Genomic DNA, 22,536 nt, shown 5'->3' with positions numbered 1-22,536 from the left:
AGCCAGGATGGTCTCGATCTCCTGACCTCATGATCCGCCCGCCTCGGCCTCCCAAAGTGCTGGGATTACAGGCGTGAACCACCATGCCCGGCCCAGAATGTCCTTTCTTTTCGAAGCCAAGTAATATTCCATTGTATGTATCTACCATGTTTTGTATACTCACTTATCCCTTGATGGATATTTGGGTTGTTTCCACATTTTAGCCTTGTGAATAATCCTGTTATGAACGTGGATGTACAAATAATTCTTTGAGACCCTGCTTTCAGTTATTTTGGGTAAGTGAGATTGCTGGATGATATGATTTTGGTTTTAATTTTCTGCGGAACCGCCATGCTGTTTCCCATCATGGCGGTACCATTTGCATTCCTACCAACAGCACACAAGGGTTCCAGTTTCTCCACATGCTCGCCAATTCCCTGATGATTAGTGATGTTGAGCATCTTTTCAAGTACTATTGGCCATTTGTGTATCTTCTTTGGAAAAATATCTATTCAAGTTCTTTGCCCATTTTTGAATCAGTTGTTTGTATTTTTGTATATTGTTGGGTGTCAGGAGTTCTCTCTATAGTCTGAGTATCATTCCCTTATCAGATAAACAATTTGCAAATGTTTTTTCCCATCCTGGGTGGGGTACCTTTTTATTCTGTTGACACTGTCTTTTGATGCGCAAAATTTTAAAATTTGCATACAGTCCAATTTGTCTGTTTTTTCTTTGGTGGCCTGTGCCTTTGGTATCAAACCCAAGAAATAATTTCCGAATCCAATGTCATGAAGTTTCTGCTCTATGTTTTTCTCTAAACGTTTTTATAGTTTTAGGTATTACATTTAGGTCTTTGGTCCATTGTGAGTTAATTTTTGTTTATGGTGTTGGATAAGGCTCTAACTTTATTCTTTCGCATGTGATATCCTGTTTTCCTAGTACCATTTGTTAACCTATTAAAATTCTTGTGCTGGTTTTTTGCAAATGTTAGGTGTGGTCTGCCCAGGAATGTATATTACAATGCCAAGATACCTCAGCCCCTGAATAATGTATCTTCACCCTTGAATAAGAAAATGCCCCTGAATAATTTACCTTCACCCCTGAATAATCATTGTTTAAGTAAAATTAAATGATATGCTTGAGGAATAGAAAGCCTACTATCTAGCTTGATCTTTTGATTTCTAAAACTGTTTCTTCAGTCGATTGCTTTAACATAATTTTACTTTCAAATCTTTATTTTTCCTTCAGGAGAAGCCAGGACAAAATTTTTTCTTTTATTTTCTTTCTTTTCTTTTCTTTTTCTTTGAGATGGAATCTCACTCTGTCATCCAGGCTGGAGTGCAGTGGCGCAATCTTGGCTCATTGCAACCTCCACCTCCCAAATTCAAGCAATTCTCCTGTCTCAGCCTCCTGAGTAGCTGGGACTACAGGCACGCACCACCATGCCCGGCAGTCTTGCCTAGCAAGACAGGTTTAGCAGGGTAGTTCTGGCTCAGAGTCCCCCATGAGGTTGCAGTCAAGATTCTTCCAGATTCATTCTCTCACTCAAGACCTAACTACTGATCTGTCCTACCCAGTGGGAAGCACTGTGCTGGAAGCTAGAGAGCTCAGTGAGGCATTCTTGTCCTCCAAGAGCTCACAGCTCTTAGGAGAGTCAATCTAATCGATAAATAACTATTAGATATAAACATGCTAACATTGAAGGTCTTTAAAAAGTGCTTACGTTGTAATCGCACGGAGTTCTGGGAGAACAAGAGGCTGATCTCCTTGATAGGGTTTTTCCAAGTAGGAAGAGTGAGGGAAGAAGAGGGCTGAGAAGAACTGTAGGCAGTGACAAAGCTCACGTCTGCCAGCTGAGGGGGCTGATCAGATCCATCTTCAGAGGGTGGGAGCTGCTCTCAGGCTACTCTGCAGGGACAGTAAATTCCAGACCACACTGTCTGCACCTCCTCCTTGGCAGTAGTGACCATTCAAAAAAAAAGAAAAAAAGGCTGGGTGTGGTGGCTCACGCCTGTAATCCCAGCACTTGGGAGGCCGAGGCAGGTAGATCACCTGAGGTCAGGAGTTCGAGATTAGCCTGGCCAACATGGTGAAACCTCATCTCTACTAAAAATACAAATATTAGCTGGGTGTGGTGGCGTATCCCTGTAATCCCAGCTACTTGGGAGGCTGAGGCAGGAAAATTGCTTGAACCCAGGAGGCGGAGGTTGCGGTGAGCCGAGATGGGGCCACTACACTCCAGCCTGGGGGACAGAGACTCCGTCTCAAAAACAAAAAACAAAAAACAAAAAACCAATGGTTGAAAACATCTCGATAGGAGGAGGAGTGGGGAAATGACCATTCTGGGAAGTGAAGTGTCTTTTAAAAGGTGTGCCCAGGTCTGTGGACAGCAGCTGTAGCTACTGATGATCGTAGGTCCACTGAATGGAACATAGCATCAGTCCTAGCAATAACGTGCTATTAACATGTAATCAAAGGCTCACGTCAATGTTAGAGTCTCCAAAACATAGAGAATCATGAAGATGAAAGACTTCAACTTTTTCTTGAGCACAAAGTCAGAGTTTCTTGGTTCTGCACTCCTTTAAGAAGGTTTTTACCAAGCCCAGCACATGCTTGATTGGCAGCTTGGGTTGAGCCTACACCATGGAAGGACGGGAGAATTGCTCTTGTAATGGGTGGCTGCTCCTGTCATAGTTAGTAGTTCTAAAGTTGGAAAGAAATCTGGAAATGAAACTGTGTTGGTCAAAAATTTGATAATTGTGCTTATTTTTTCCCACAAAAAAATAATCCAAGAAATGATCAAACACAAACCATCAAACATAAAAGACGCCTTCAGATTCTTCAAAGAACCTTAGGTAAATGAAAACTTACGTCCATACTGATGATAAGAATAGGCAGTGGCTCTTGCCTCTGGTAGAGAAAGAGAGTGAAAATGTGTTCCCGTGTCAGGTCTGCCATTGCTGCAGCTCTGTGGAAGACCAAGCCAAGTGCGCCCCCTGGTGGATAACTCCATGCTCGCCAGGGCTTTCTGTCTGTGGCTATTAATCTTGAGTCGGATTTGACATGTTGCATTTCAAAAGTCAAGTTAATTATCAGTCTTATTAAATTGGGAGTTTTCTCTCTTTTCTAAGCCAAGTTGAGTAAGGAACAAATTTCTCTCTTTTTTTCCAGGAATAACTAGAACTTCATGAGACTGTTATCAGACACCCACATGATGGTCTTAATCATATTGTGATAATTTTCTGTTATTTTATTTTATTGTTTAATTTTATTATTCTTTTGAGACAGGGTCTCGCTCTGTTACCTGGGCTGGAGTGCAGAGGTGTGATTATAGCTCTCTGCAGCCTTGATCTCCCGAGTTCAAGCCATCTGCCTACCTCAGCCTTTCTAGTAGCTGGGACTATAGGTGTGCGCCACCATGCCTGGCTAATTTTTTTTTTTTTTTTTTTTAGTAGAGATGAAGTCTTGCTATGTTGCCCAGGCTGGTCGCAAACTCTTATTGTGACAGTTCTCTATCTCTCTGTGAACAAGGCCAAGGAAGATTTACCAAACCCATCCAAAGCTGCCCCGCCCCCACTTCCAGCTCTTGGAGGTCTCCCATCTGGAGCTGGGGGCTCCAGCCTGCTTTGAAGTCTTCCGGGGTGTGAGATTCATTACTTCTCATCCTTTCCCATTCCCTCTTTGATAGCTCACCTTCTAAATGCTAAACAGTCCAAACAGATTTCCCTGGAGCGCCTACCCATTGGTTCTAGTTTGTTCCCCAGAGCTTCTCAAAACATCTCAGCCTCTTCCCAGGCCATCCTGCATCTGGCAAAGATAGGCAGGCCATGCTGGCCTCCCGATTTTCTCCAAGCTAAACTCAGGCCCTTTGACAGGTCCCATATGCAAACGAGTCAGGCACCAAAGGGCAGAGCTAGGATGCAAATATTTCTCATTTTCAACTGTCTTCTTTCTATTAAACTATTCTGCAATCCCTCTACCGATACCTGAATATTTCAGTGTGGTTAATTTTCCTATCTTGTCCTCGCAACTCAAGAAAATTTTTATAGTACTTTGTGTTTTAAAAATTATTTTCATGAACATTGTACAATCTGTGAAGTAGGTCTCATTATGTCTATTTTATGCAAGTGGAGAGGTAGGCTGGGGCTTAGAGAGGTTCTCTAAGTGTGGTCCTCTACCCACAGAAGCAGCGTCTTTCAGGATCTGTGAGACATACGCATTCCCAGGCCTACCCCAGACCTATGGAATCAGAAACTCTGGGGTGGGGCTTAGGAATCTGTGTTTTCATAAGCCCTCCCAGTGTGATTCAGATGCACGCTCGAGTGTAAGAAATGCTGCCTCAGCTATGGGTGGGTTGCCCAGGAATTTGTTAGATTTTTAAAAAAGTAAACAAAAACAATAAAACACCAAAACACTGAGGTTCTGTAGGACATTTAGACTTTTCCCCCAAGTCCTCCCTAACTCCTCACTTTGAGACTAGAAGAAGCTACTTTTATCATAAACGCTGAACTAATCACATGCCATGGTTGTTTGTAGATGAACACATTTTATCTTTTGTAGATCACCTTTCAGAGGAGAAGAATTTTAAAGAATCCTGTCTGTTCCACAGGGATTTAAGAGAGCAGTTAACTACTGTAGATAAAGAAACACTTCAAGGAGCAGCTAAACCAGGTGGGAATCTGTATGGCCTATAAACTAAGTATGATGCTTAAATACGGACAACTTCTGAATGTGTCTTTTGCCTTTCATGGTATTTTAACTGACACCTTTAATTCACCCGCTAAAGTGAATTAAATCTGCAGTGAATACAACCTGCAGTTAAAATTTATGAATTAAACCAACTCCAGAGGCCGGGCACGGTGGCTCACGCCTGTAATCCCAGCACTTTGGGAGGTCAAGGTGGGCGGATCACCTGAGGCCAGGAGTTAGAGACTACCCTGGCCAACATGGTAAAACCCCATCTCTACTAAAAATACAAAAGAAAAAATTAGCTGGGCATGGTGGCGGGTGCCTGTAATCGCAGCTACTCGGGAGGCTGAGGCAGTTCAAGAATCACTTGAACCCAGTAGGGGGAGGCTGCAGTGAGCTGAGATTGCACCATTGCACTCCAGCCTGGGCAACAAGAGCGAGACTCAATCTAAAAAAATAAATTAATTAAAAAACAACCCAACTCCGGGAATTTCACCACTCTTCCAAAAAGATGCTACTTTTATATTGTTTCTATACAGCCAGGGCTTCACCCTCGCTCATCCCTGAGCCCAGACCTGTTTAGAGTGGGCAGAAGCTCACCCATGCTGGTACCAAGTGCAGTACACCCCTCCACACTGCCACTCCCTGTCAAAATTATACCTGGTTGTCACTTCCTAATGCTTAGAAATTAAATGCTGAATTATTCTAGCAGAGCCTTAGAGCTGCTAGATACGCTGCCTCTTGGCATAGCATAGCTGAAGGTAGGAGGCTGGACATGCCCTGTTTTCTCCCTATCACCCAAGAAGACCCTTGCTCAGCACTCTGCTGTCTACATAACCGGCTGCCCTGGGCAGCTCTCCACACGAAACCAGCCGATACCTGGGATCATACCTCCATGCCTGATTTCCCTGATGTCTTTTTCTTTTTTGGTCACATTATAAATGGGGTGACAGAAGCTCTAGGAGACACCGATGTCGGCTGAGATCTCCTTCCTTTGAGATCTAGCTAAGACTGCCGCGTTTTCCCCAGCCTGTGCTCAGTGGTATTCCATCCACTCTCACAATTTCTGTAAGTCCTCAGAGGGGCTCAGGAGCTCAGGATCAGCTGTGGCCTTGTGTTTGCCTCGTGCTGGTGCAGACGTGAAATCTCCCAAACCTACACACACGAGGCAGATTGTGTATGCAGTACAACTTTCTGAGGCCAGGGGGCAGAGGAGGGGCAGCAGAGCAGAGGTTATATCACTGCCCTGTGAAAAGCTGCAGAGTGTTCGCCTCCATTGTTCTTAAAATCCTTTGCAGTAGGATTTCTCAACCTCCTCTAGTGCCCCTGCTTCCTCCTACCCATCTGAGCTCTCCTCTGTTCTTCTCTTTACCTCCTACAAATTGTCTGTGGAACTTTCTTTCTGGCTGCTTTGTTGCATGCCAGCCCGTATCCTCTGTCTCATCTCCACCCCGCAAAATCATCCCATCTTATCGCCAAATAGCAGATGAATGCATATGAATGCATTTCCCCAAACAGCCAGTTCCTTCCCAAGAGGACTTCTGGAACCAGTGGCTAAGATGCCAAGGTGTTTTTTTTTTTTTTTTTTTGAGATGGAGTCTCACTCTTTTGCCCAGGCTGGAGTGCAGTGGTGCGATCTCAGCTCACTGCAAGCTCCGCCTCCCGGGTTCACGCCATTCTCCTGCCTCAGCCTCGCAAGTAGCTGGGACTACAGGTGCCCGCCACCACGCCCGGCTAATTTTTTTTGTATTTTTAGTAGAGATGGAGTTTCACCGTCTTAGCCAGGATGGTCTCGATCTCCTGACCTCGTGATCCACCCGCCTCGGCCTCCCAAAGTTCTGGGATTACAGGCGTGAGCCACCGCGCCAGGCCAAGATGCCAAGGTTTTTATTCTGTCATGAATGGAATGAACAGGTGTCCCTTGCAGGCTTAGTCCTGGTTGTGGGTAGCCCGGTGGGTATCTCTGTTCACTCTGCGCTGTGTCTTCTCATTTAGATGCTCACTTTAGGACTATGCCCTGCGGGCAGCTTCTGCACTTCCTGCAGAAAAACACCATCATCGCCACCGTCTCAGGGGTGGCCATCCTCATGGCCATCGTGCTGTTGCTGCTTGGGTTGGCCTCATACATCAGGAAGAAACAGCCATCGTGAGTGGTGCTGGCATAACCTTCCTTCCAAGAACCCGCGGGTGTTAGAACTCACGCTGCCCTCAGGGCTTCCTGCTGGTCTGGTTTACGAGGAGGGCAGAAGCTGCAAGCCTGGTTGTGCTTCAGCATCCCCTGGCCTGCTCTGTCAAAGCACACAGGACCTGGGCCATGGGTTTTAGGCACAGCCTGGGTGATTCTGATGCACACCCGGGTTTGGGGATCCCTGGGTGGGCCAGGGTTGCCTCTCAAGGCCACTACGGTTAGGCCAGACCTGTCCCCATATTGAGGGCTCTGGCTGAAAGATTGGTAAATAGGAATATGGATTTACAAAAGAAAGGAAAAATACAAATCTAATAGGGTGAGGAGGGCTGAAGCCACGAAGGAGAGTGAGAGCAGGGCTGATATTCAGCTCCTTCACATTGGCACAGCTGCCCTGCTTGTTAGAACACTGAAAGCCTTCCCTGAGCTTCCCACTGACCTCCTGATCTTCTCCGTGATCCTGCAAATGAAGGATTAGTGCCTGGCACAGCCGTGGCCCTCCAAGGCTCTGCTTCAGTGGTGGTCATTTTGACTGGTCAGTGCCTGTCTACACCAGTTGTTAAATATTTTGGTTAGGCCTCTAGATGAGGGGGCTCAGGCACAGAGGCACTCACCATGAGCAGGCGCTAGGAAGCAAATGGTTTGCACGATGACATGTATGCATAGCTGCATTTTGAAATTACGTGCTTCTTGCTGCGTCCCCAGGGACATGTATTCTTGACCGCAGAAGGAAGAGCAGCTCCCCACATCCCCTCAGTCCTGCCTGACACTGCACTGAATGCTCAGCTTGCCCCTAGAGCAATGGGGTGGAGGTGTGTGATGAGGGGAAATGTCCATCCCCACCCCTACCCACCCTCTGACTCCAGAGGTAGCAGTGTTTGAATTTCCCCACAAGAGTGGCATTGCTTTCTCTCCATACCAAGGCTCCTGGGACTGGTGACCTATTCAGGCCACCTCCCCCCACCCCCACCTCCAGCATCCTCTTCCTACCAAGGCTCATCCATTGGACCTGCCATTTTCCCTCCATGCCCCTTGAGATGCCAGCAGAAGTGGTCAGAGCTGTGGCCCCTCCCATAGGGACCAGTCAAAGTTGTGGGTGGCCTGAGTTAGTTAAGAGAAACTGGGGGGAAGAGAGTATCCCAGAGGCTCTGTGCTGCCCAGAGGCAAAAAGAATTTAACAGATGACAAACCTTACTGATGGGAAGCAGAATCCTCACCCTGGGAAGCGTCAGCCTCCACCACTGCCCAGCGAGTAGACAGCAGGACTCCTGTGCGCTGAGCTGAGCACTGTGGTTTTTGTTGTTTTGTTTTAGATCTCCTCTGGCAAACACGACATATAATATTTTTATGATGGATGGAAAGACATGGTGGCACAATTCTGAAGAAAAAAATTTCACAAAACATGCAAAGAAACAGAAACAGTTGAAGAGCAGCTCCTGTGTCTAAGCCAGGTCCTGGGGCCATCAAACCAGGACTTGAAACCACAATGCGAGGACATTCTCCATCTGCGCACCACAGGGAGGCAATTCCATTTCTGCCCGGGAGGTGTATTCTACAAAAACGTCTGCTTCCCATCCCAATTTGAATGGACCAAGAAAAACTGCTTTACCATAGGACACTTGTGGCAATATGGCACCAATGGCTGGCGTCGGCGAACCCGACAGACTATGGATTTATCATTTAATAAAGCATTGATTCATTTTTTCAGTCATTCATTGAACAGATATTAATAGACCACCTCACATGCTGACAATATCAAAATACAATGAGGAAACTAACAGTGACCCAGGCATGCATTCTTCCCCGAGCAAGATCACAGTCCAGAGTGTGAGCACAACCATACTAAATAGCTTTTATGGGAGGTGGGAGTACACAAAGTATTATATCTGCAAAGAAACTGCTAAGAATTGTGGGAGCGCCCCAGGAGGTGATTTCCTGCTTGCGTGACCAGCACAAAGAAATGGGGTAATTGAGAGTGTCATGAAGTGGGGTTATTTATTTATTGAGTCGGAGTCTTGCTCTGTCACCCATGCTGGAGTGCAGTGGTGTGATCTTGGCTCACTGCAACCTCCACCTCCCGGGTTCAAGCGATTCTCCTGCCTCAGCCTCCCGAGTAGCTGGGACTACAGGCATGTGCCACCACGCCCGGCTAATTTTTGTATTTTTAGCAGAGACAGTGTTTCACCATGTTGACCAGGATGGTCCCGATCTCTTGACCTTGTGATCTGCCCGCCTTGGCCTCCCAATTTTTTTTTTTTTTTTTTTTTGAGACAGAGTCTCGCTCTGTTGCCCAGGCTGGAGTGCAGTGGTGTGATCTTGGCTCACTGCAACCTCCGCCTCCCGGGTTCAAGCGATTCTCCTGACTCAGCCTCCTGAGTAGCTGGGATTATAGGTGCGTGCCACCACACCCAGCTAATTTTTGTATTTTTAGTAGAGATGGAGTTTCACCATGTTGGCCAGGCTGCTCTCAAACTCCTGACCTCAGGTGATCCCCCCACCTCGGCCTCTCAAAGTGCTGGGATTATAGGCATGAGCCACCATGCCCGGCCCATAGAAGCTTTCAGTTCATTTATGCAGAGTTTAAGCTGGGAATGTGAAAGCCTAAACTCATCCCTTTCTTTCCCCACTTTCTCCAGCAACCAGCCAATATCATACTCCTCAGTTTAACTAAAATGTTCTCAGATATCATCAAACACGTGGGCACCCAGAACCTTGCCTTTTATATGTGTTTGATTGAGAGTATCCAATGGTAATATTTTGTATATCTCTATTGCCACATCATGCCATGGAGTACCTAAATGCCCTCTTGGCCACTGGAAATAGATTTAAGATTCTGTTCCTCTCTTCTAGGACCAAAATTTGGATGAGTCAGGGTCCCATGAGAGAAACAGAACTAGTAGGAGGATATATAGAGTAGTAAGAGATTTTTTTAACTTTTAATTTTTGTGGGTACATAGGGGTATGTATTTATGGGGTACACGAGATATTTTGATACAGGCATGCCATGCATAATAATCACGTGAGGGTGAATGGAGTATCCAAAACCTGGTGCATTTATCCTTCATGTTATAAACAATCCAATTATGTTCTTTTAGTTATTTTTAAGGTGCAATTAAATTACTATTGACTGTGGTCCCCCTACTGTGCTATCAAATACTAGGTCTTATTCATTCTTTTATTTTTTGTACCTATTAACCATCCTTACCTCTCCCCCACCCCCACTACTCTTCCCAGCCTCTGGTAACCACCCTTCTACTCTCTATCTCCATTAATTCAATTGTTTTAATTCTTAGCTCTCAGAAATGATGAGCGCATGCAAAGTTTGTCTTTCTGTGCCTGGCTTATTTCACTCAACATAATGACTTCCAGTTCCATCTATGTTGGTGCAAATGACCATTTTCTGAATGGCTGAATAGTACTCCATTGTGTAAATGTACCACATTTCCTCATCCATTCATCTGTTGATAGACTGTTGTTAGGTTGTTTCCAGATCTTGGCTATTGTGAATAGTGCCGCAATAAACGTGAGAGTGCAGATATCTCTTTTATACACTGATTTCCCTTCTTTTGAGTATATACACAGCAGTGGGATTGCTGGATTGTATGGTAGCTCTATTTTTAGTTTTTTGAGGAACCTCCAAACTGTTCTCCATAGTGGTTGTACTAACGTACATTCCATACATTAGCAATAATGTATGAGAGTTCCCTTTTCTCCACATCCTCGCCAGCACTTGTTATTGCCTATCTACTGGATATAAGGGACAATTCTTCTCTAGAGCCTCTGAGGGGCCTGCAGCCCTGCTAACACCTTGGTTTCAGACTCTGGCCTCCAGAATGTGACAGAATAAATGTTTGCTGTTTTAAGCCACTCGGTTTGTGGTTGTTATGGCAGCCCTGGGAAATGAATACATGGCCACACAATCTTTTTCTGATACTTTGAGTCTTGAGAGTACGTGAGATTGATTGGGCTGGGCCCAGGGCCACTGCAAGGCATGGGAGAGTGTGTTTAGGGAATCAAGGGATGTGGGTTATGGCCCTGGTGCTTGTGGTCAGCAGGTTTGCAGGTTCCTGGGGACAACTGTTGTGTCTGAAGGGTTCCTGGCTACCTTCCCCATTCATGGATGGGCTCTGGGAGCTGGGCCTCAGGAAAGGCAGGGGGAGGGGTGGTCAGGAGTAGCTCAGAGGCAGTCCAGCTAGGACCTGAGAGCTTTGGACCTATTTGTGTGGGGAGTGAAGACGACGAGGTGGCCCTGGAAGGCTCTGCTCAGTTCTTTGCCAAGATGGAAAAACAGCCCATCCCTAGAAAAACTCTTTCCACCACATTAGGCCATTTAGTTAAAAATTGCCCAGTTAGTGGTCTTGGGACTTTGGTCCTGCTGTAGCCACAGAAGGCCTGATGTACTGGACAGAGCTGGCTCCCAGGCCCACCCCAGCCCACCTCCCAAATCAGGGGCTTGGAGAACCAAGAGTCGCAGTCCAGTTGCTTGTCTCATTCTCAAGGAATCCCAACTGCTTAGGACATTTGGACAGCAGCTCCTCTAATATAATAACGTCATTTTTTTTTTTTTTTTTTTTGAGACGGAGTCTTGCTCTGTCGCCCAGGCTGGAGTGCAGTGGCAGGATCTCGGCTCACTGCAAGCTCCGCCTCCCAGGTTCACGCCATTCTCCTGCCTCAGCCTCCTGAGTAGCGGGGACTACAGGTGCCTGCCACCAAGCCCGGCTAATTTTTTGTATTTTTAGTAGAGACGGGGTTTCACCGTGTTAGCCAGGATGGTCTTGATCTCCTGACCTCGTGATCCACTCACCTTGGCCTCCCAAAGTGCTGGAATTACAGGTGTGAGCCACCCTGCCCGGCCTTTTTTTTTTTTTTTTTTTGAGACTAAGTCTCACTCTGTCGCCCAGGCTGGAGTGCAGTGGCGCGATCTCTGCTCACTGCAATCTCCGCCTCCCAGGTTCAAGCGATTTTCCTGCCTCAGCCTCCTGAGTAGCTGGGATTACAGGCGCCCGCCACCATGCCCATTTTTTTCAATGTCATTTGGTTGTAATGGTGATGAGAAAAAAAACCAAACCTGATTCCTGGCTGGGGCCACTGTCTGTGTGGAGCCTGCCCGTTCTCCCCGTGTTTGCGGGGGTTTTCTCCGGGAACTCCGTTTCCTTCTACATCCCAAAGCTATCGGTGCATAGGTGTGTCTACAGTGTCCCAGCGTGAGTGAGCGTGGGTGTGTGTGTGTCCTGAGAGGGGATGGAGTCCTGGCTGGGGCTGGTTCCCACCTTGCGCTGTCCTGAGCTGCCAGGCTGGGCTCCGGCCCCTGCTACCCTGAACTGTGTAAGTGGAGAAATCATGATCTGACTTATTTTTTAGTAATCATTCTTAAAGGTATGTATAGCTCACAGTTATTTTAATGTTTAATATTAACGCATTTGGGGTCCTTATGTAGATGGTTGGTGATGTTTTTATGACCAGGAATATGCCATAGGAACTTACCTCTTGTCTATAGCAGTTAGCCTATGGGAAAATTGGTTTCCTTACTGCACTTCAAGTTGCAGTCTCCAAGAACCTCTCAGTGAGCTAAGTAAGGACTCACTGGACCCACAATGCACTTCTGCCTTTCTGGCCCTTGGGAGGCTCAGACCCCTTCCTGTCTATCCCAGCAGCCGCTTCCCTCTGCGCAGAGGAGAGGAGGCACCAGTTAGGCGCTTCCCGAGGAGGGTTACCAAAATCCCCAGATGTGCCTGCAGGGCCCCCTCCTGACCTTCCCAGCCTGGTGCTCAGGGTGTGGGGGTGTGGAGGGGGAGCACTGGGGGGCTGTGGGGAGGGCAGCTACGGGGTGACGGAATGGGGTGGCAGAGACGAAGGGGTAGAGTAAGATGAGGGAGATGAGGGCCGGGATAGGAGAAGGGAGGAGGGCAGGGGACAATGGTGTGGGTGGGGAAGAATAAGGTGGAGAGAGTGGGGAGAATAAGCTGCGGGAGTGGAGTGGGGAGAATAAGCTGAGGGAGTGGAGTGGGGACAAGGAAGGTAGAGGAATGGGGGGAGGGAAGTGGAGAAGCGGGAACTATGTGGTGGGTGGGAGATTTGAATGGAGGAGGGGGTAGGAGGAGGTGTTAGAAGGAGGAGGGTGAGGGGAGGGAGTACTGATGGGCCAGGAATAAGCCCCAAGAGGTTGGTTCAGCCCACTTGTTCCAAGAGGGTGGGGAAGAAGAACTGGGTGGGGAATGGGTGGCCGCGTGGAGAGCTGGGGGAGGGGAGAGCCCATTCCTTCCCCAGCATCAGCAGCATCAGCAACGGGTGTAACTTACCAACTGGTTTCTGCTCAAGTCAGCACTTACTGGACACCTCCCCATGCCAGGCACAGTGCCCTGTGGGCAGGTACACCCCACCATGTGGCCCTCCCAGAGCTCTCCACTGGGGGTTGACCTTGGAGCCTGCCCTGGTATCTGTGCTCCAGCCCCTTCGCTATGAGATAAGCACCACCCTTTCCATTTCTCAGATTGAAGCCGGCGGGGAGGTGGGGAGAGTGGGGCCCTGGTCACCCCGGAGGACCTGCCGGCTGTCCAAAGGTCTCTGAGTGCTTCGCCAGGGCAGGTGCCCCAGGAGAGGAATGCCAGCAACTGGGGTGTGGCCTGTGCCACCTGACATTCGCCTGCCCGGCCCTCACAACGCTGGGAGTTTCCCAGGCATGGTGCTGGGGAGCTGGGTCCAGCTGGGCTTCAATACTTGTCCTGCCTGGACCTTCTCAGAGCCTTGGCTTCCTCTTCTTGGCAATGAGGCTGATAATTTACCCTCTTTACAGAGCCATTGGGTGGTCCGTTCAGCAGCAAACATTTATTGGACACCTGCCGGGTGCCAGGCCCTGTGCTGGGCTGGATGTGGGGTGGCTATAGGGCAGCAGGTGGCTGGGGTCCTCTGTGCTTGGAAGGAGATGCAGCTGCCCCAGCCTGGGCATACAGCAGGCACAGCAAGCATACCAGATTTTCCTTGAATTCTCAACAGGTTGCACGTGCACCCTCGTCCCGTCCTCATTGCAACTTCTTGGGACCCCAGCCCTGAGAGGCAGCCCACCCTTCTGCTGGCCTCCTACCTCTACCCTGGGCTTGCATTTGAGGAACAAGCCCTATCAGCGCCTATAGGCTCTGCCAACAGTCCCCGCATGGCCTGTGGGCCCCTGGGAGCTGCCCTGAACTAGCATTTCCATTTCCCTTTCTCCATCAAAGAGGTGGCTGCCTTTGCGCTGTCAGTTTGCCTTCACGCTAAGGCCTTGCAGCTTTAGCTCAGGGTTGGTTCAGCCTGCTTGTCCCTAGACGGATGACGGCAGTCACCCTGATAGCACAGGGGATTTCAGGGTGGAGCCCTGTGGAAGCTCCAAGCTCCCTTTGAGCCAGGAGGCCCCAGGCTCCCCACTTGCTAGCTGTGGAATTTCAAGCCTAAGTTTCCTCTTGGTCTCAGTTTCTAGATCTGTAAAATGAGGCTAATCTACTACTCGCTGGGGCTGTTGTGAGCGTTAAATGTACCTTAGCTGGGGCCAGCACGCAGTCGTGCTTGATAGAAAGAAATAGATGCATTTAAGCTGTTATGAATATTCTGCAAGACTTCAGCGCTTTGCCCACCCAGCATCCCTTCTCCTCCTTCCAGCCACTCCTTCCTTCCAGAGTGTGCTGTGGGTGGGGCATGTGACCTGGTCCTAAACCACGTCCGCATGCCATCCGCTGGCGTCAGGGATTGGCTGGGGGATGGACAGGTGATCTACTCAGCCAATGAGCTGTGCTGGGGGTTTTTCCGGTAATACCGAGAAATAGATTCTTGCTCCTTGAATAGGATTTGAAGCTGAGTGACTTTCTTGGACCATAGGGAGAAACCTTGTCTGAGAATGAAGCCAGCAACCTTGGGGCCATCAGTTGAGCCTAGAGCAAGCTGTTCCTGAAGCGCATATGTGGGATTTTTTCACCCATCCAGGCAATATTTATTGAGTACTATTGTGCTAGGTACCACTCCAGTTGCTGGGGTCGCAGCTGGGAACAAGATAGTTCCCACCTCACAGATGACACAGTCCTGCTTAAGACCTTTGCTGGGAATGCTCTTCCCCCAATATCTCCGTATCTCCGTGGCTCTCTCCTACATCTCCTTCAAGTCTTTTTTTTTTTTTTTGAGACGGAGTCTCACTCTGTCACCCAGGCTGGAGTGCAGTGGCGCAATTTCAGCTCACTGCAGGCTCCGTCTCCTGGGTTCACGCCATTCTCCTGCCTCAGCCTCCCAAGTAGCTGGGACTACAGGCGCCCGCCACCACGCCCGGCTAATTTTTTGTATTTTTAGTAGAGATGGAGTTTCACCGTTAGCCAGGATGGTCTCGATCTCCTGACCTTGTGATCTGCCTGCCTCAGCCTCCCAAAGTGCTGGGATTACAGGCGTGAGCCACCTTCAAGTCTTGATTCACAGGTTATCCCCTCCGAGGCATGCCCTGACTGGCTCAAAATTACATGCTCAAGACCTCGCCTACCCTTTCTGATTTATTTTACTCCTTAGCACCTGTAACCATGTGACATACTCTATGAAATACTTATCTATTTTGTTCATTCTCTGTCTCTCCCACTAGAATGTCAGCTCCATGAGGGAAGGGATTTTCATGTGTTGTTCACTGCGGATCCATAGAACAGAGTACCCGGAAAAGAGTCTGGCATAGAACGGGTGTTCAGTATCGAATAAATAAGTAGCCAGGGGTCTCAGGAGGTGGCAGTGCCATGGCAGTTTGAAGGCTTCCGAAGGAGCCATCCACTTGAGAAGCCCCCAGGGGAGAGCACAGCATGTGGCTGCTGTGGCCAAGCAATTCTTTTCTGACTTAAACCAGCTGGATTAATTTTTTTTATTTCAGGGCAGGGCGGTGGTCACTTTCAGCCTTCAGGGACGCCTGAGTTGTGCTTGGCAGCCTGCAATACTGGAGAGCTGCCCCTGGAGGGCGCAAGGGAATCCCGTTGCTGCACTCGGACGCGCAGTCACTAGACATGAGAGATGACGGTGGTGGTGGCAGCAAAGGAGCATTTGCCTTTAGGCCTCTTTTAACTTTCACAACAGCCTACAAGACAGGTACCATTATCCCCGTTTCCTAAGGGAGGAAACCAAGGCGCAGGGAGGCTAAGTAACGTGCTCACGGTCCCTCAGGGTTAAGTGGCAGAACCAGAAAAGAACCAGAAGGAAAGGAGATACAAGTCACCATTTTTGGCCTGGCGCGGTGGCTCACGCCTGTAATCCCAGCACTCTGGGAGGCCGAGACGGGTGGATCACGAGGTCAGGAGATCGAGACCATCCTGGCTAACGGTGAAACTCCGTCTCTACTAAAAATACAAAAAATTAGCCGGGCGCGGGGGCGGGCGCCTGTAGTCCCAGCTGCTTGGGAGGCTGAGGGAGGAGAACGGCGTGAACCCGGGAGGCGGAGCTTGCAGTGAGCCGAGATAGCGCCACTGCAGTCCGGCCTGGGTGAAAGAGCGAGACTCCGTCTCAAAAAAAAAAAAAAAAGTCACCATTTTTCTGTACGCCCAGAGGGAATCCAGGAGGGGCCCTGGATGGACCTGTTTCCTTTGGGGCTCATTGCACTGGGGTGTGACTCCTCTCGGGCCTGCTGGAGCCTCCACCCCATCTCCCTGCTGCACGTCTCCCCGCAGTGGCTTGTGTTCTCTTAACTGTGCAGCCAGATTGGACCTGCTCAGCTCCAGGTGAAATGGACAGAAAGCCCATCCCTGCCCGGTCTGAGGATTGGGAAGCCTTCCTGGAGGAAAACACGCTTAATTGGAGACCTGAAAGAGGACTAGGAAATAGGCAGGTGAAGAGGTGTGGGCAAAGACCTGAGGATATGGGGGTGACTGATGAATTTCTTCAGAGGCTCTTGGCATGAGTAGAGTGAATGTTTACCCCAACCCGATGAGGCAAATGCACCGCAACTTTCCTAGCCCACATTTCCATCCGTTTGCCCTTTACTGTAAACATTCAAAAGATGCATCCACCTCCTTCCACTCTGGCAGAACAGAGGACCTTATCTGCATGCCAATCTCGGATTATCTGTAGCCCAATCTCAGAGCTGTCTGAGCACTGGGCTTTGTAGTTTCCAGACCAGCCTCTGGGACAGGAAGTGGGGGGCTCAAGGGCTGTAGGGCCAGTGCCTTGCAGAGGCTGGGAATCCCCTTCTCAGGACCTGAAGACCCTGGAAACTGGAAGCCCCCCACCCACACAGAGGCACCCTGCCCCATAGCTGGCTCAGCTTCCAGCTCCCTGGGGAGCTGGCCTCCTTCGGGGAGATATTTTACAACCAAAGTTTTCTTCCTTTATGTCCAGCAGCACGTGGGTGGGGTCAGGCTGCCTGGGCTGCAATCCCACCTGGCCACTTGGCATCTCTTAACCTCTCTGGGCTTTACTTACCTTATCTGGAAAATAGGTTGAATGGCTTATTAATTGTGATGTGCGTACAGCAATGTCTGGCACATAATCAGTGCGACTCTCATTATTGTAGTATGAATGTGATTTGATGCTGTAATTTCTCCTCTCTTCAGGGTGCCAGGGTCTTCTTCTCTCAATACTCCAAGAAATGAGTGTCCAGCATGGATGTGAAGGGATGCTTGCTGCACCTGGAGTTTCAAGATGCCGCTGGGGAAAAGGGAGGCTGCTAGCAAACACCATTTTGGAGGGGGCTGTATGAAGGAGAAAAGTATCCTAGCCTAGAGCCGGAACTCAGATTTTCTAAAGGGGATTCAGGCGGCCAGAGGATAGTAGAGGGCCAGAAAGGAGGTCCCCAAGAAGGAGGCTTCGGGGTAGGGTGTGAGGGGGTCCTCAGGCAGACTGGGGAGCTGAGCCTGTTGTAACCGAGCGAGTTACAGAGAAACGCCGCACTTTGAGACGAATTCAGGGGTCCTTTATTAGCCGGTGACTGAGAGACAGCTAGTGCTCAAAATTCTCTCAGCCCCAAAGAAGGGGCTTGATTTTCTTTTATACTTTGGTTTAGAAAGGACAGGTGGGGGTCTAGTTAAAACAATCTTACAGAAGTAAAGCAGGCAAAAAGTTAAAAGGATAAATGGTTACAGGAAAGCAAACAGTTCCAGGTGCAGGGGCTTAAAATCTATCACAAGGTGATAGACACGGGGCTTTGGGCGTTATCAACCGGACACAAACGCCGGGGCTCTGGGTGCTATTAACCGGGCGAATTCCTGGGAACTGCGGATATAGCTTGCCACAGTATCTTATCAGTTAATTGCATTCTTGGATGTGCTGGGAGTCAGCTTGCACAAGTTAAGTCCTTGAGGAAGCGGGGTGGGTAAGGGGCTGCAAATGAAAGAGCCAAGATGGAGTCTGTCTGGCTCTCTTAGCTAAGGGAGAGTCAATTCAGGTTAAAACAAGGTAGGGTATCACAAGCCCACTTAACAAGGGCAGCAGGACCCCAAGAAGAAAAGCTTTAGGAGTCTCCACAGTGGGCCCAGGGCAGTTCCACACAGGTCTCTGAGGCCCCACAGACAGGAGAGCTGTGATGACTCCCTTAGTGCCCAAGAAAGCAAGGAGGTGGTGGGCAAGAGGCTCCCAGAGGCCTTGGGGCACTAGAGGGGAGATGGAGCCGAGAGAGTGGCTCTGCAGGCCCCTCTCTGAGAGAGTGCATGAGGTGTGGCCCCAGGCCCAAGGGTGGGGGGTGCACAGGGTGAGGGAAGGGAGGAGAGGAAGAGGAGGAGGAGGTGGTGGCCACAGCGGGATGGCACTCAGCCAGGTTCAGCTTCGTGGGAAAGGTCCCAGGTGGGCCGGGCTAGCACTGGGGATGCCCTGGCTCTGTGTCTCGGTTGGGTGGCTGACTCCTCCTGGAACGCATCCCTGACATCCTCCAGGCTGGCTTGGGGATACTCTGGGGACACACAGTGCCCAGGCTTCCGGCCTCCCAGCCCTGGCTCCCTGTGGACTCAGCTGCCCCCCACAAGCCTGCGAGCCACTGGAGAGCAAGGGCAGGCTGTCCTTGCCATCCAGATGCCTGGCACAGGAGGGGTTCTCACCTTCGGGGTATGGGCTGACTCAGTGGGTTTCTCCTCCCTCCAGCTCTAACCTGCCTGTGGAATAAACAAATCACTCCTCTGGGTTGTCTAGCTGGTGCAGGCCCCAGGGCGACGCCCCTTTGAGGGGAAAATGGGGGCATTCCAGTTTCCATGAGCCCTGGGACTCCCCTCCTTCCCACCACTGCTGCCTACCCTCCGGTTCCAGGTATGCAGGCTTCCTCCCTTCTGACGGTTCCTGCTGCTGGAGTCGTCCTTCCTGAAACCCTGCCTTTGCTTAGCCTCATTCCCATCTCTCAGTCCCATCCTGCAGCTGGGCAGGCAGTGCTGGGCCCCGGAAATGCCCTCTGCCTCCCTGGAGCACGTGGCCTGTGATTTTCCTTGAGCACAGCACTTTGTGACTTTGATGTAAACATCAAACACAGCCCCCTTTCCTGTCTTCGCATCCAGGAAATAGGTTAGTTTCAGACAAGCCTGCTTGCCGGAGCTCAGCAGACACCAGGCCTTCCGGGCAGGCCTGGCCCACCGTGGGCCTCAGAGCTGCTGCTGGGGCATTCAGGTAAGCGGCTGTCCTCGGGCCTTCTGCCTGTGTCCTGCCACCAGGGCCACCCCAGGGGGCTCTGGGAGAGCTGGCAGAGGGTGAACCCCCCCCATCCATGAGTGAGAAACCCTGGCGGGGTGTGACATCCTCCCCCGGAGTGTGTGCGGAGAGTGTGAGCGGCAGGGCCTCCCTCTCAGGCTGGGGGCTTGGGCTGCAGGGAAATCCAAACCGGCTTTGTAAGCCCCGATTCCTCACCCAGAACCGGCTCTCCATTGGCATTGGGACCAGAGACCCCGCAAGTGGCCTGTTTGCCTGGACATCCACCTGTACGTCCCCAGGTAAGTGGTGCCTGGGTGGAGTGGCACCTGGCCACCGTCTCCATGGTGGGCTGTGTCTGGAGGAGGAAGACAGAATATTAACTGGGAGTCAGGAGGTTGCTGGGAGGACCAGGAGAGCTGGAGGACTGGGCTGGGTGGTGACTGGCTGGAGATGGAGGCAGATGGGGCTTGTGGCCACGCTGAGGGAAGCAGCTCCCCCTCCAGAGGCTTGGCCGAGCGGGGCTGTTCAGGGTACACGGTGAGGCCTGCTCAGTCCCTGGGCTCCTGCTGGGCCCTGTTTGGCTGCATCCTTGGCTCTCGGAGGCAGAGAAACCTCCAGAGAAAGCGCATGTGCACTCTGGCCCCTAGGCCCTGTGAAGATGAGGGGGCTGCTCACCAGGGCCGTGAGCTCCATCAGCAGAATGCTGTGATTCCTGTGAGGAGTCCAGGGCAGGCTTGAGCCACTTGTAGGCGAGCTCAGGTTAGAGGAAGACCTGGAGAGAGAAAGAGCAAAACACCGAGTTCTGCTCAACTGCTGTGTGTTCTCGGCAAGTTGCTTGGCCTCTCTGACCTCAGTTTGTGCATCTGTTAAATGCACACGCAGATATGGGCACCTGGCAGGCGCCTGGTTCCTGACTGTTGGCGAGAGGCTGGGAAATGTGTCCCAGGTAGGAAGGATCCCCGACAGGAAGGAACAGGAGTTCATGAGGTGAGCAGCTCGAGATGATTCATTACTCTCGTCTTGGTTGGAACAGTAGGCAGACAGGAGGTGTTTAATAATGCCTTGCTGAGAGATCAGGGTCAGGGACTCCTAAGGTGCCACCTGTGAAGCTGCCTCCTGCTGAATCCAGAGCTTCCTTTTCCTCTTCACACCCGCCCTCCATCCTCAGCCCCACTGCCCTGGCAGTGTTGGGGGGGTGGTGTTGATGTGCACACTCTGGAGCCTGGGGCCCTGGCTTCACATTCTGGCTCTGCCACTCACCAGCTGTGTGACTGGACCAGTCACCGCATCTCTCTGTGCTTCCCTCCCAGGGCTCTCGGGAGGATAAAGAGAGTGACTGTATCCACACTGCCCGGCACATACAGGTGCTGCAGAAACGTCTCACTAAAACCCTCATTATCCTCACTAGCTCTGGGTGGCCTCGGGCTCTGGACTCCACAGTTCCTGTATGCTCTCCGGGGCTGCAGCACCCAGACCACCCCGTGCTGACCACTCCCTGCCCCACCCCAAGGTACAGGGTTAAGGCAGCCATTCTCATCAGAGCCAATTTTACCTCCTCCCATCTCCCTGGGACAGTTGATAGTGCCTGGAGACAGTTTGGGTTGTGACCCAGCGGGTGTTACTGGCATCCAGCATGTCCAGGACAGGAATCCTGTGAACAGCCTACAAGGCCCAGGACAGTCCCACCCTGTTCCATTGTCTCTATCAGCCCCTATCCTCCTGACTCACACCGCCTTTTCCCATCTCCCTTTTACAGTCACAGAGCCTGAGGCCCAGAGAGGGACCGCTGCTTGCTGAGGTCACACAGGCAGTGGAGGCCGGAGTTGGGGCCTCACTGGAGGGGCGGTGGAAGGGCATTGTTCAATCAACAGACACTTGGAGAGTGTGCTGGGTTGGGGAATCTGACCCTGACCCCGCACCAGCCCAGCTCTCCAGGGTATCCTAATAGACATTTGCTGGAGTGGTTAGTGCTGGCTGCTGCATTGGACAGACCTGAGTTCAAATCCTGGTGGCCCCTTGCAGGCTGCATGTTCTGACAGTGACATTGCCCTCTCCGAGCCTCAGTTTCTTTAGCTGAGGAGTGGGATAACAGTTCCCACCAAATGTAGTTGTGGTGAGAATTAGAATAAATGGCTAATGCTCGCAAAGGGTAGTGCAGTCCCTAGCACAGACGCTGTTGTGATTGTCCTTACACACTTGACAAATATTTGTGGGGAGGAAGCAGGAGCTTCCATAGAAAACAAAACAGAGCCGTGGGCCCTGCCTCGGGGAGCTCAGCCTGGTGAGGGACCGAGGAGCAGAGACAGAGGCCATCAGGGCTGTGATGTGGGAGGATGGGGACCCTGGAAGCCTAGGGGAGGTGCCTGACCCAGGCTGGGGAGGGGGCGGGGCTCATGGAATGCTTCTGGGAGGATGGGACAATGGAGGAGGCCTGAAGCCTGAGGCCCAGTAGAAGGATGCAGCGCAGTTCTGGGCTGAGGGAATAGCCTGTGGCCAGGATCCTCAGGATGGGCCCCTCCTCTCCCGCCATCCTCCACCCAAGGAAGCCCCTGTGGCCCCTCACCCCTTCCCAGGTGTCAGGTTCCACCGGTGCTCAGAGGCGTCCCCACCCATCCCAGTGGACTGCAGACCTTTGTAGGTACCTGGTATATTGAGCACCTACTCTGTGCCATGCTGGTATAGGTAGGAGAACAAGACAAAGGCTCCACTCCCATGGTGCTTACATTCTGGCAGGGACAAAGGTACCATGTCACCAATAGATACAATATCATCTTTTAGGTGGTGAAGAACAACAAAGCTGGGTCAGGGCTAGAGAGAGAAGGAGAGGCTATTTTAGAGAGGGAGGTCAGGGAAGGCCTCCTGGAGGAGGTGACTTAGGCAGAGAACTGAATAAAGTGGAAGGTGTTGGAGGAAGAGTCTCCAGGCAGCGGGAACAGACAGTACAAAGGCCCCGAGGCTGCACCATGCCTGGTTAGTCCAAGGGACCTGAACGAATAACATGAGGAGGCCCGTGTGGCTGGAGGGGAGTGAGTGGCGGGTGTGGGGGGGGCGGGTGATGGGCATCATGAAGGGCCTTCGGGGCCACCCTGAGGACT

General features: G+C 50.8%; 2 protein-coding genes across 5 annotated transcripts in view; both read left to right on the top strand.

The window, feature by feature from the left end:
• C12H2orf92 (chromosome 12 C2orf92 homolog) overlaps positions 1-8,564 on the top strand; it is a 37,154-nt gene extending 28,590 nt beyond the window's left edge. For 3 of the 4 annotated variants that reach the window (XM_024927572.4, XM_055107632.2, XM_055107631.2), the window contains 3 exons: positions 4,540-4,650; positions 6,664-6,814; positions 8,167-8,564. In XM_024927572.4, the coding sequence (XP_024783340.1) occupies positions 4,540-4,650; positions 6,664-6,814; positions 8,167-8,299 (395 nt within the window). In that variant the 3' untranslated portion in view covers positions 8,300-8,564. The remainder of the gene's footprint in view (positions 1-4,539; positions 4,651-6,663; positions 6,815-8,166) is intronic. The other variant, XM_063594576.1, reaches the window with a different exon arrangement.
• A 7,154-nt stretch (positions 8,565-15,718) lies between these two features.
• The window catches only part of LOC100971372 (tyrosine-protein kinase ZAP-70), a 30,618-nt gene continuing 23,800 nt past the window's right edge, over positions 15,719-22,536 (top strand). The window contains exons 1-3 of the mRNA XM_055107630.1: positions 15,719-15,931; positions 19,312-19,420; positions 19,662-19,740. Of these exons, the coding sequence (XP_054963605.1) occupies positions 15,850-15,931; positions 19,312-19,420; positions 19,662-19,740 (270 nt within the window). The 5' untranslated portion in view covers positions 15,719-15,849. The remainder of the gene's footprint in view (positions 15,932-19,311; positions 19,421-19,661; positions 19,741-22,536) is intronic.

The sequence above is a fragment of the Pan paniscus genome, chromosome 12 (genome assembly GCF_029289425.2).
Source record: "Pan paniscus chromosome 12, NHGRI_mPanPan1-v2.0_pri, whole genome shotgun sequence".
NCBI classification, from domain to species: Eukaryota; Metazoa; Chordata; class Mammalia; order Primates; family Hominidae; genus Pan; species Pan paniscus.
The sequence above is the reverse complement of the archived record's forward strand: the minus strand, read 5'-3'. Positions and strand labels throughout refer to the sequence as shown.